The following is an 11,626-nucleotide window of genomic DNA, read 5'->3' as shown; positions in this document are numbered from 1 at the left end:
AAGCTCGACTGCTCGAGCTCTTTCCACCTCCGTTGTCGGCCGGAAGAGCTCGTTGCGCCTCCGCTACCGACCTTTGTATAGGCACCCCGCCGCGTCGCCCCCTCCCCCCCCCCCCACAACGTGCTTCAGAATGGAAGGAGAAGAGAGACGGGTGGCGACCGGATTCATCGGCGCGGCGGGCTGCCGGAGGACCGGCGGGTGCCCCGCGCGCCGACCGTCGGCCCGCCCCCGCACGCTGCCGAAGCTCGAGTTGGTGGAGGCCGAAGGGGGCTCGGAGCGAGCCGAGGACGGCGGCGGGCGGATCTCGGGGCGACGGGAAGACTCGCAGCCGCTGGCGCTTGGGGCGGTGGAGCTCAGAGCGCCCGCAGGCGCTGCAGCGTCCGCCGCCTTCCTCCCGCCGCAGCGCTGCATCCCGCCGACGCCTCCCGGACGCCCGGCGCGCACGCCTCACCCACCCAGACACAACCGCCGTGCCGGCCATGTGCTCCTGCGCCTGAGTTTGAGAGAGGATAATAGGAAGAGGCAAAGAGGAGTTATGACAGGTGGGTCCCACCAATTTTTTTTAAAGAAAAATGCTGACTGGATTGCCACACGTACGCCACGTAGGACAAAACCGCTTTGGATTAGATTGAGGGGGGTAATTCGTCCGGTATTGATAGTTTAGGGTGAGCAATGTCTGGTATTCAAGTACAAGGGGGTAATTCGGCCGACTGCGATAGTTCAGGGGGGCAATTCATACGTTTTCCCATATATTGAATAATAGAGATTCGATTCGGGAGACAGATTCTAATCACTTGAGTGGATGTCCACCTGTTTGTTGCATGTCAACTAAATGATTACGAAACTTTTTAAAAAAAAAATTGACAAGATAGATCAATATGTAATATATCACTCCACAAACATGCAATTTTAAATTCAACTTCTACGAGTTGTAACAAAAATAACAAATTTAACTGCAAATATGTGTATACTAATTTGACTTTTATTTGTTATTTTTGTTGCAATTTGTATAAGTTGAATTTTAACTTGCATGTTTGTGGAGTGATATATGTAGATATCCACTCGAGAGTTTCCCATTCGATTAGCTGTGAAGACTCTACGTCAGATAGGGCAAGGCAGAGAACTGGTTTCTACTGCTAGTAGTAGTACGGAGTAGTACTACTTTGCATAAAATTTATTCACATCTATATTTTATAAAGTTGGCACCCACTAAATAATTATTACATTATAAAACTTAACATATAGATATGTCATATTTTATTATAAAGTATTTTAAATCTTATGTAAGTATGAGTAATCATCTACAATATAATATTATAAAGCTCAACATATACAAGCATGTCAACACCTTCCTCATATCATTTCCATAATGTTTTAATTTTATCATTTCTATAATATTTATCATATATTCATTTATGTAAGTAAAGCACGAGATATCACCTAGTTTGTTGATGCTTATCGCATAGAGCAAGGGCGGGCTGGTGTTTCTACACAGGGCTAGTGATGTGCATTAGGGAGTTTACGTGAGGACTACGGGTAAAAGGAAAGACCGAAAGAGATATATGGTCCCATGGAAGATACGGAAAGTCTTTTTAGCACCTAGGTACTGCGGCACCTATGCTAGAAATCACACGATGGTTTGAAGATTCGTGCGTCAGATAGTATACGGAGATGTTAGGATCGTATTTTGTTTTTTTGAGCGCACGCTCGAAATACAGCGCTGGCCCACCTGAAGATTCGTATGGGAGGGGGGACCAATACGTGTGTACGACGTCTCCTATTCTCGTCCACATAATGTTCGATACATCCCCAGAGTCATCGGGACCGAATCGCCACCCGCCGCCGCCGCTGTTCGTCGGTCGCCAGCCGCTGCCAGCCGGCCGCATCCCCGTTACATGTTCCTTTGGCGGAAGCGGTGCTCCATCCAGTCTCACCGAGCCTCCGGCCGAGGACTTCCATCATGTATGCTCTAGAAATCCCCTCTTCCCCAACCCCCCCCCCCCCCCCCGCTGCCCCCATCCCCCGTCCCCTCCTCCATATCACCCTCATTGAGTCATCGTCCTGGACTCCAACGAGCTTCCATCGCCGCACATGGAGGCCCTGCTGGCTGCGGCGGCTGCGTGAAGCCTCCCGTGTCAAGAGTTGCCTCCGCTCACAGACACCGGCGAGCTATCACGGGCCAGCAAACAAGTTATACCGCCCCATTCGCCATTCTTGAGCTTCTTGAAGTGCAGTTCTTCATCCGTGCCATGAGCGGACGCCGGTGAGCCGAGACAAAGAAACAGCACGTGCTTCGTGAGCGGACGCCGGCGAGACGACACGAGCTGAGCCGAGGCAACATTACGTTAAGGTCAGCAATACAATCGATGTTTTCTTCTCCCCTGCCGCACATGCACGCATTCTTTCGTTGCCGCCGCCACGGAAGAACTCTAGGGCTTTCAATTCTTCTTAGCAAACGGCCAACGATTTTGTCCATGGTTGTTTTTTTCCCTACATTTTTCTGGAGGAAAGAAAGAAACCACACCAAATCTTATTTTTTTCACATTCTGATCTACTGAAATGATTTTTCAATTTCTTTTGCATGTTTTATATTCTCATTACATGTTTTGGGGGGAGATTGGCAGGTCTTGAGAAGAGTGGTTTACACCAACGGATCCATGCAACTGTGCTAGCAGAAGCTGAGTAGCCCATAGGCCATGGCGGCGACGAAGACTTTTTTTTTTTTTGTCATGGAAAAACTCACACCCCTTTTCTATTCTTTTTTATAAAAATTAATGATTATAATTAAGACCAAAAGAACCAATTTTTGGGATAAGGAAAATTGGTTCAAACTTAAACAAGGTCTTGTTTTATCTGAGCTCTGGGCTTCGCGGAGTACCTCTGTACCTGCTTTCTCTGCTAGCAAAGGAGGATAGCAAGATGAAGTTGGTAGAGGAGACTTCAAACCAAATACCTCTTGCTTCTTTTTGGGATGTAACTTCATCTAAGTTTTCCGATATTTTTCCTCTCTCGAATACTTTTAATAGCAAGAATGTATAGAAAAGCTGAATAAGATACAAAAATTTGGGGACACTATGGACACACTGCAGAAAGTTGCAAACTTTGTCATTTAACTAGCTTTTGTTCAGGTAGGAGGAACTAGGATGTACTGATGATTGAACAAGCAGCTGCAATAGCTACTCCAATGGTATGGGATGTTAAGCTCGACCATTTGAGGTGTCAGCCTAGCATGTTTTTTTTGTAAAGTGTATTGGCACACTATGGCTGTTGTATAGTATGCACTTATCTGAAAAAGTGACATTTTTGGAGTACATTAGAACAACAATGGGGCTGCGCACAGATGTAAGCTGTTCGAAATTCAAAATCTTACCAAAACAACAATGCTTTTTACGTTTCATGGATTAATGTCAATGTTCCAGTGCCAATCTTTTTTGTGGCAGTGGATGTTGGAATTTTAGTCTTTCTTTATTACAAGCGATTGATGTTGTCTGGGGTAAACAATAGTATGAAGAAAAAGTCCAATGATCCGATCTTTGCTTTGATCAATTACACACGGAAGAAGATGGATCCAATAACTGACCAATAAATAGTCTGTTTGCTCATCTAGTTCAAGCAAACAAAAAGAATCCAAATACAAACAGATAATAGAACACCTCTGTTATCTCTCAACCGATCATGAACAGAAGATCTCTCTCCTTCTCCCTCCCTCCCTCTATCGTCTCTCTCTCTCCCCCGGTCCCCCCCTCTCTCAGGCTTTTGGCAGATCATGAACAGATAAGAAGCACTTGCATTGGCAAAGCGAATCAGAAAGAAATCATGGAAATTACATGTGCTCCACTTCTATGTTGGTCAAATCTAGTACATTTTATGAATTGTACTCCCTCCGTCCGATAATATAAGGGATTTTAAGTTTTTGCTTACAACGTTTGATCACTCGTCTTATTAAAAAAATTTTGAAATTATTAATTACTTTATTTGTGACTTACTTTATTATATATAGTACTTTGAGCACAACTTTTCGCTTTTTATATTTGCAAAAAAAATTTAAATAAGACGAGTGGTGAAACGTTACAAGCAAAACTGAAAATCCCTTACGGCCTGTTTGGTTGGAGGGAGTTGGTGATGGGGAATGGGAGTTTATAATATCTGGGAGTTTAAGTCTGTAGTTTGGTTGGAAGACTTGGAAATTCGAGGGGGTTTGGGATGGGGAATTAAAAGGTCGAATTCCCACCAATCTCTTACCTGGGGGAGTCCTGTTAATTCGTGAGACTTGGAGGGAATTCGATGTGAAACCAAACAAGAGATGAGGACTAAAAATGTAACTCTCATGATCAATCCCACCATCAACTCCCTCCGTCCCATAGTATAACTAGCAACAGCAAAGAAGCGACTACATACGCTCACAGTAATTAATTAGATATTTAGATGAAACACATCCTAATATATTTCGATCCAAAAATTAATTATTTTGCTTTGAGATTAATGAGCAATACACTAAAACATGAAGAGAAATTTAAAAAATTGATGATAAATACTTGAGCTGGAATATGCAGAACAAGATCAGCAACAATAACACTAGCAAAGGTTAATGGAAATCTCTAACAGCTCGGTATATAGACGTCCTCTGCCCGAAGGTGTCGATGGATTTCCTCGGGACCGCGCCGCCCGGCGAATCCACCCGCCTGTTCTCCGACGACGAGCTCTTGGCCGCGACGACGACGCTGCCCCCTGCAGTGGATGCCACCGACCACGTGCTCATCGATAGCGCCAGGCTCTGCCCATGCGAGCTCGCCGTGCCCCCGGCGCCGCCGCCGCCGCCGTTGCAGCTCCCCACCAGCACGTCGGAGCACGCGTAGCTGCTCGCGCTAGCATCGGTGCTCATGTCCTGATCAGCGTGCTGCGGCGGCGATGGCTGCGGCTGCGGCTGGTTGCTCCGGAGCCACGTCTTAATCATGGACAGTTCTATGGTTCCGCCGCCGCATCCGCCGTTACTGTAACCACCGGCGCCGTTGACAGTGCTTCCGGAGTAGAGGTATCCGCCGGCGGCTTGGCCGTGCACGTCGGAGAATAAGATGCCGTCGAGGAAGTTCTCCAGCTTCGGCGCCTCGCCACCGCCGTCGCCCACCGTCCTCCTCCCGCCGCCGCTCGAGCCGACGAGCATCGAGAGGTCGGAGTAGCCACCGCCGTAGTCCAAACCCCTCAGCGCCCAATCTGCAAAGCACACCAGGGAGATCACCATGCACGACTCCCCCAAAATTCGCTGCTTGCGGCTGCAAAATCCCCATCAAATAGCTATACGGGTATTCTCCCCTGCCAACAATTAATAAAACAATTTTCTCTGCTTACCACCAAGAACGGAGATTGCGAAACGAAAGAAAATACAAGAACCACCAAAAAAGAAACACAGCTGGCTAATACGGAGACTCATTCGAACAGCACGGGGAAGAGAACACTTACGAGATTTCCACCATGGGAGATCCGGAGGACGAGCCGCAGCTGAGGATGAGATCTGTGTAGGACATCGAGCTCGCAAGGTGGTGTGCGGCTGTGCGCGGGCAAGTGGTTGGACACACCAATCACATCCGCCGCCGTGTTTCCATCGCGGATGGGATCTTGGGGAACAGACGGCTTTCAGTTAGACTGCCGATTGAACGCCATGGCCGCCGCGTCGGCGAGCGGGGCGGGTGGTGGGTGGGGAGAGAGAGTGGCCATTGAGCTCGCACGATCTTGTTGCGCGAGCATGTTGTTGGTCACCACACTCCCATCCACCGTCGTGCATACCTCGCCGGTGGGATGTTGGAGAACAGCCGGCGTGCACCCCATCGCCGCAGGAGCGGCGAGGCCGCGTGGTTGGGGCGGGGGTGAAAGGGGGAAACAGCCGGCACTGCGCGTCGTCGAACACACCGGCGAGATTTGTGTTCGGCAGTAATTGGGAGGGGCCAATAGTACTCTCTCTCCAACGTGACGCGCTGGCCCACGGAGCGTAAAAGTAGTACTTTGTATACCCAATACATACGGTCAGCGCAATATATAGATTGAAGAGTGAAGTAAATGGGCGGTCCCTAAACTCGTGTATGTGTGTTATTTAGGTCTCTAAATTTGTCATGTGTGTCATATAGTCCTAGCCGGTTCAAACCGGCTCCATGCGCTGACGTGGCATTGCCACGGTGGCACCTACGTGTCATTGAAATCCACATGTCAAGCATATGTAAAAAATAAAAATTAAAAACCATATTTTCTCCTCTTAGGTAAACATAAAAAAGACAAAAAATCTAAGGTAGAGAGAAGAAAATATGCTTCTTTAATTTTATTTTTTCTATGTGCCTGACACGTGGCACGTAGGTGCTATCGTGGCATGCCACATCAGCGCATGGAGCGGGTTAGAGCTCCTCTGGACCTAGATGACACCTCAAGACAAGTTCGAGGACTTGAAAATACATTTTGAGAGTTTAGGGACCTAGATGACATGCCCGTACAAGTTTAGGGACCGTTCATGCACTTCACTCTAGATTAAAAAACGTCCCGAACACTTTACAACCTGCACCAATCGCGGGATGCATCTGACGGCTCCCAGCCTAGGTGCTGCAGCACCTAGGTGTAGAAAAACCGCCTCCATGGAAGATATACTATTTCATTGTTAGTAACTTTTGCGAAGACTATAACTTAAAAGATAGGAGAACATTGTTAGTAAGCCATAGAAAGTTGAAAGTTAATGTATGCAACAATAATATAGTACGGTGCTAGCGCAGTCGAACAACGGTTGTTCGACATGACCATGTTGCACTACCACTGTTTTATAGATCTAATGTGACGTTTTTATAGGTAACTATACCGTGGCAGTTTGATATATGGCTCGTCAAACAAGCGAACTTTGATATAGGGTGCTAAACTTGTGATTTCATTCATACGACATCTATTTTTTAATTAAAACACTATTAGTTTTTTTAAAAAAACATAGATATATAATTCCAATACTACACGACAACTGTGCATCAACAATTCAGCTCGTATTGCTACTATGTAGTAGTTGTTGTCTACTCCTTATTTCCATTTTTAAATATTTGTCACCATTTTTTATCATATAGTTTAATTTATTTGTCAGATTTGGTTGTTAACTATGAAGTATAAACGACAGAGAACATTGCTGTTAACTATGAAGGCATAGTAGCATAGAGTGTGTTGTTAACTACTCCCTCAGTTTCGAAATGCTTGACGCTGTTGACTTTTTTAAACATGTTTGACCGTTCGTCTTATTCAAAAAATTTAAGTAATTATTAATTCTTTTCCTATCATTTGATTCATTGTTAAATATATTTTTATGTAAGCATATAATTTTACATATCTCACAAAAGTTTTTTTAATAAGATGAACGGTCAAACACATGCTAAAAAGTCAACGGTGTCAAACATTTCAAAACGGAGGGAGTACGAAGAAACAGGGACTGCATCATTAGTATTAACGACCCACCATTTTTATTCGTACTAACATTGTAGCAGCTAGGCACTTTGGAGAGTTCCTACTACCATTTCACATACTCTCTCCTTCTCTAAATGTTTGACGCCATTAACTTTTTTAAACATGTTTGACCGTTCGTCTTATTCAAAAACTTTTGTGAAATATGTAAAACTATATGTATACATAAAAGTATATTTAACAATGAATCAAATGATAGGAAAATAATTAATAATTACTTAAATTTTTTGAATAAGACGAATGGTCAAACATGTTTAAAAAAGTCAACGGCGTCAAACATATTGGGATGGAGGGAGTAGTATATTATGCTAGGGAAACTGTTTTAACCACTCAGGTGGACGTTCACCCATTTTTTACAAGTCATCTAAATAGTTATGAAAAATTTTCAAAAAAATTAACATGAGAGGTTAATATGTAATATATCACTTCACAAACATGTAAGTTTAAATTCGACTTCTACAAATTGTAACAAAATAACAAATTAAACTTTAAATAGTATACGTATATTCACGGCCAACCTATCTTGTAAATTCGGGTGGACGTCCATCGAGTTTGAACTTGCATGCTTTCTCATATTTTTTAGAGGCTGCCTTAACCTGTTGAGCTGTATTACCTCTCTTTTTTAATATATGGTGCTGTTGACATCGGTCAAGGTGCTTTATACAGCTTTCAGCGCTGCATGACCGGCGACCTGAATGATAATTAAACTGAAGCAAATTAAGTATACAAATAGAGATGCACATCATAGCCATGTCAATTACTCCTAGTTGGCAAGCACAGCGATACAGGAGAGGATCGAAGAAAATGTACGTGACAAGGCCGTTGTCACGGTACCTGGACAACCCAGACGCCGCGGCGGAGCGACCGCCGGAGGGCCCAGGATCCGGGTTCCTCGTCGTGGAGGACGAGGCGGCCGTCGAGCGGGCCACCGTTTGCTGCGGATTGTTGATGAAGGCTTGATGTGGGTGAAGACGACATTGTCCTCTTCGTCCCCGTCGTCGGCGAGCCGTTGTCGGCCGGCCGCTACTACGTCGTCAAGGCCATCGGCCACCACGCTGGGATGGTGTTGGCGTGCTCACGGGAGGAGGACAAGACAAGGATCCTCTTCTTCTCCTTTGTGGACGATGCGCCACCGAGGCCATTCCACCACGGCGACATCTACCAGCAGGTGGAGGTGGTGGCCGTGACGCAAGCGCCACACTGCCTGAGGGGATTCAAGGCGGTGGCGGTCGCGCCGGATGGCATCCCGCCGAGCTTGCTGAGGAGGAAGGGCTGGGAGGTGAGCAAGGCCATGCGTACGAGCTACGACGGCCTCAGTGACGACGCGCACGGGATAGACTGGCCGCTCCGTCGCCGGATGCCTGACCTCGACGGCTTCGCCATCGGCGCGGGAGGCTCGCCGGCCGCCGTCGTCGGCAAGTGGTACTGCCCGTTCATGTTCATCAGAGACGGCGAGCGGCGGCTCAAGGACCAGGTCAAGCGGTGCATGTTCTACGAGATGACGCTGGAGCAGAGGTGGGAGGAGATATACAGCTGCGACAACACTCACTGGGGCAGCATCAGCGGCAAGCAGCCGGATGACGAGGTCAAGGTGAACGTGACGGTGCGCCGGTCGACGGCGCTGCTGGGCGGCACCGGTGCAGTAGTGCAAGAAGGTGGGCCTCAGGTGGTCGACGGGGTGATGTGGTTCTGACCGGCGGCGCCGCCGCCGACGAACTCTGGCGCGGCAGGTGGAGTTGGGCTGGACATGGTGGTGTGGGAGAAGATGAAGTGGGAGCTGGAGAGAGGAGGGTGGGTCGCCGGGAATGGCGACTTGGAGAGTATCGAGAGGGTGGAGAGGCGTGAGGCGCTGGGTCGGTACTGGGACAAGTTTGGGTGCTACCTGCTGCTTGAGAGCTTCGTGCTCAGGAGGATGGACGGCAGCGTTGCACTCACCTGTGGTTTCAGGCACACCAGCAAGACTATAACCAAATGGGTGAGCAAACGATATGGAGTAGTACTACTGTAACTATCGAATTTTAATTATTTCTGTTAACTTTTAAAAATCTGGAGATATTTATATCGTGTCATCTATGATAGCTTAAAGAGTACATATGACAATATCTGTAACAGTTGTTTAAATCAATCGTTAGAGATATCTATTAAATGGAGTTAAAGAGCCATCATTGATAACTGCCTGTAATGTAATGGCTTGTAATTTAGAGCCGTTACAGATAGCATAGTCATCAGATCTTATCTATACTCATATTTTCACCAAGTGAGTTCAACAAAATGAAAAAAAAGAACTCTACACTGCTACTGCCTCCTCTTGGGCTCTCCTTGCCAGAGCCACTGCTGTCTACGTGCTGCTCATTGGTCTCTCCTCCTTCCCCATGGGTGGCCCTCCTTCGTACCACCACCACTCCTTCATCCTCTCCTCTACCACCGACGGACCTTATTTGTGTCGTCATGGCGCCTGCTCCTGACAACCTCTCCTCCTCCCCCATTGACGAGGAGAGCCAGATCTGGCGATCACGGGGCCTTAAGATGGCGGTGGTAGTGGCTCAGCAATGATGGTGGTACACTCGGCGGGGGATGGCGGACGACGACAATGGCGACCGGGGGAGACGGTGGATCCAATTTTGCCCTGTGCAAGCTCCCTCCGTCACTGCTGCTTGCTCTCCTCCTTTGCCCAAGCAGATGGATCGAGCTACCTGGGTGGCTACGGGGAGCAGCGCATCTAGTGGCCTCATCAGTGGATATCGGCGGTTGCGGGGAGCGGTGGATCCGACCTCGGTAGCTGTGGCTTGCGGATCGAGCGGCCTCGATGGCGCAATCCAATCATCGAGTACGGAGTATCCGCCAGCGACCTCCACAGCTGCAGGCAGCAGCAGATCCGGCCTTGGCAGCTGTTCGTATTTCTTAATGACATTACTAGAAATATAATTCTCAGTAATGACGCAGAAATACTTCTGGTATACTACAGAGTTTATCCGCAAGCATATGGATATACCATGTAGCATTTCACCCGAGAGTATTCCAAGAGTATTGTATTTGTTTAATCCAATAGGAAGATTATAATAAAGAGAACCATACTAATAATTTATATATTACTTGTAATAATCAAAGTCTAAATAGGGGTTAATGTAATCGATCCAATCGGTGGATCGATGGTCGCTCAATAGCTTCTATAGCTCCTGACCTCCTCCACGCCGTGCCTCCACGCTTCCGGGGATCGCACACAGTTGCTGCTGGGTTAGCGAACAACTCCTGGGTTGGTGACATACGTGGCGCCCTCACTGTCCCGGTCATCTCTCAGTTCCTGTTAGTCTGGGACGCGGTGCTTCCTACCCAGCTCTCGCCGGGTGTTGAGGATCACCTCGTCTGGCGTTGGACGGGTGACCAGTGCTACTCAGCGCGATCGGCATATCAGGTGTTCTTCCTTGGCCAGCACTCTTTTGCCTGTGCCGACTTACTCTGGCACGCGAAGGGCCTTGCTAAATGCAAGTTCTTCCTTTGGTTTGCATTTCAGCAGCGCTGCTGGACTGCCGATCTTCTCCAAAAGCATGGTATCGATAGACACTCTGCTTGCCCCTTTTGTGCTCAGGAGCTTGAGACAGCGAACCATATCCTCATCGATTGCGTATTCGCTCGGCAGGTCTGGCTCCGTGTGTTGTCCCCTCCTGGCTGGGCTGCCCTCTCTCCCCCTCGTGGCAGCTGGCTCTAGGATTGGTGGTCATCCTCCAGGGTATGTTTACCTGAGCACCTCCGTAGCGGCTTCGACTCCTTGGTACTCCTAGTCTCCTGGCAGCTGTAGAAGGAACGAAACTCCAGGGTTTTCGACTTTGCGCTCACTTCGGTTGCAGTGGTTCTGGAGTCCATCCGCTCGGAGGGCCAGCTGTGGTCTTTAGCCGGTGTTACTTTTTTTGGGGATTTCTTGGGAGTGTAGCGTGGCTCTGCCCCCTCCCACTGTTTGGAGTTGCGTTTTTAACCGTCGTAGTAGTTCCTAGCTTCAAGTCCCCCCCTTTTAGGCATAAGCTAGTCTGGCTGATTGCTTTGTGTAACAAAAACTCTTTTCCTGCTAATATATTAACGTGTAATCCTTTTGCGCGTTCGCAAAAAAGAGTGACACTAAGCAGAAGTATTAATACTCTCATATATAATTATCTAAGCT

General features: G+C 47.5%; 1 protein-coding gene, 1 non-coding gene and 2 pseudogenes across 3 annotated transcripts; 2 read left to right on the top strand and 2 right to left on the bottom strand.

Annotated features, from left to right (window-relative positions):
* Positions 1–4,188: 4,188 nt before the first annotated feature.
* On the bottom strand, positions 4,189–5,599 carry LOC127781616 (AP2-like ethylene-responsive transcription factor PLT1). Of its 2 annotated transcripts, none has more exons than XM_052308602.1 (2): positions 5,458–5,599; positions 4,189–5,211 (listed from the first exon to the last, which is right to left on the bottom strand). In XM_052308602.1, exon 2 carries the CDS (start codon positions 5,159–5,161, stop codon positions 4,586–4,588), a length of 576 nt encoding a protein of 191 aa, XP_052164562.1. In that variant the 5' UTR covers positions 5,162–5,211; positions 5,458–5,599; the 3' UTR covers positions 4,189–4,585. The 2 variants fall into 2 exon arrangements, with proteins under 2 accessions (XP_052164562.1, XP_052164561.1); XM_052308601.1 differs by having other exon boundaries at positions 4,189–5,310; positions 5,458–5,595.
* On the bottom strand, positions 5,236–5,823 carry LOC127781617 (uncharacterized; annotated as a pseudogene).
* Positions 5,824–8,268: 2,445 nt separating this feature from the next.
* LOC127783088 (uncharacterized) lies at positions 8,269–9,938 on the top strand (annotated as a pseudogene).
* Positions 9,043–9,174, top strand: LOC127783434 (small nucleolar RNA Z206). The gene has a single exon (XR_008019336.1). It is a non-coding gene; the product is annotated as a small nucleolar RNA Z206 (small nucleolar RNA).
* Positions 9,939–11,626: the final 1,688 nt, after the last annotated feature.

Source organism: Oryza glaberrima, chromosome 8, assembly GCF_000147395.1.
Source record: "Oryza glaberrima chromosome 8, OglaRS2, whole genome shotgun sequence".
Taxonomy (NCBI): Eukaryota; Viridiplantae; Streptophyta; class Magnoliopsida; order Poales; family Poaceae; genus Oryza; species Oryza glaberrima.
This window is presented reverse-complemented; position numbering and strand designations above follow the sequence as displayed.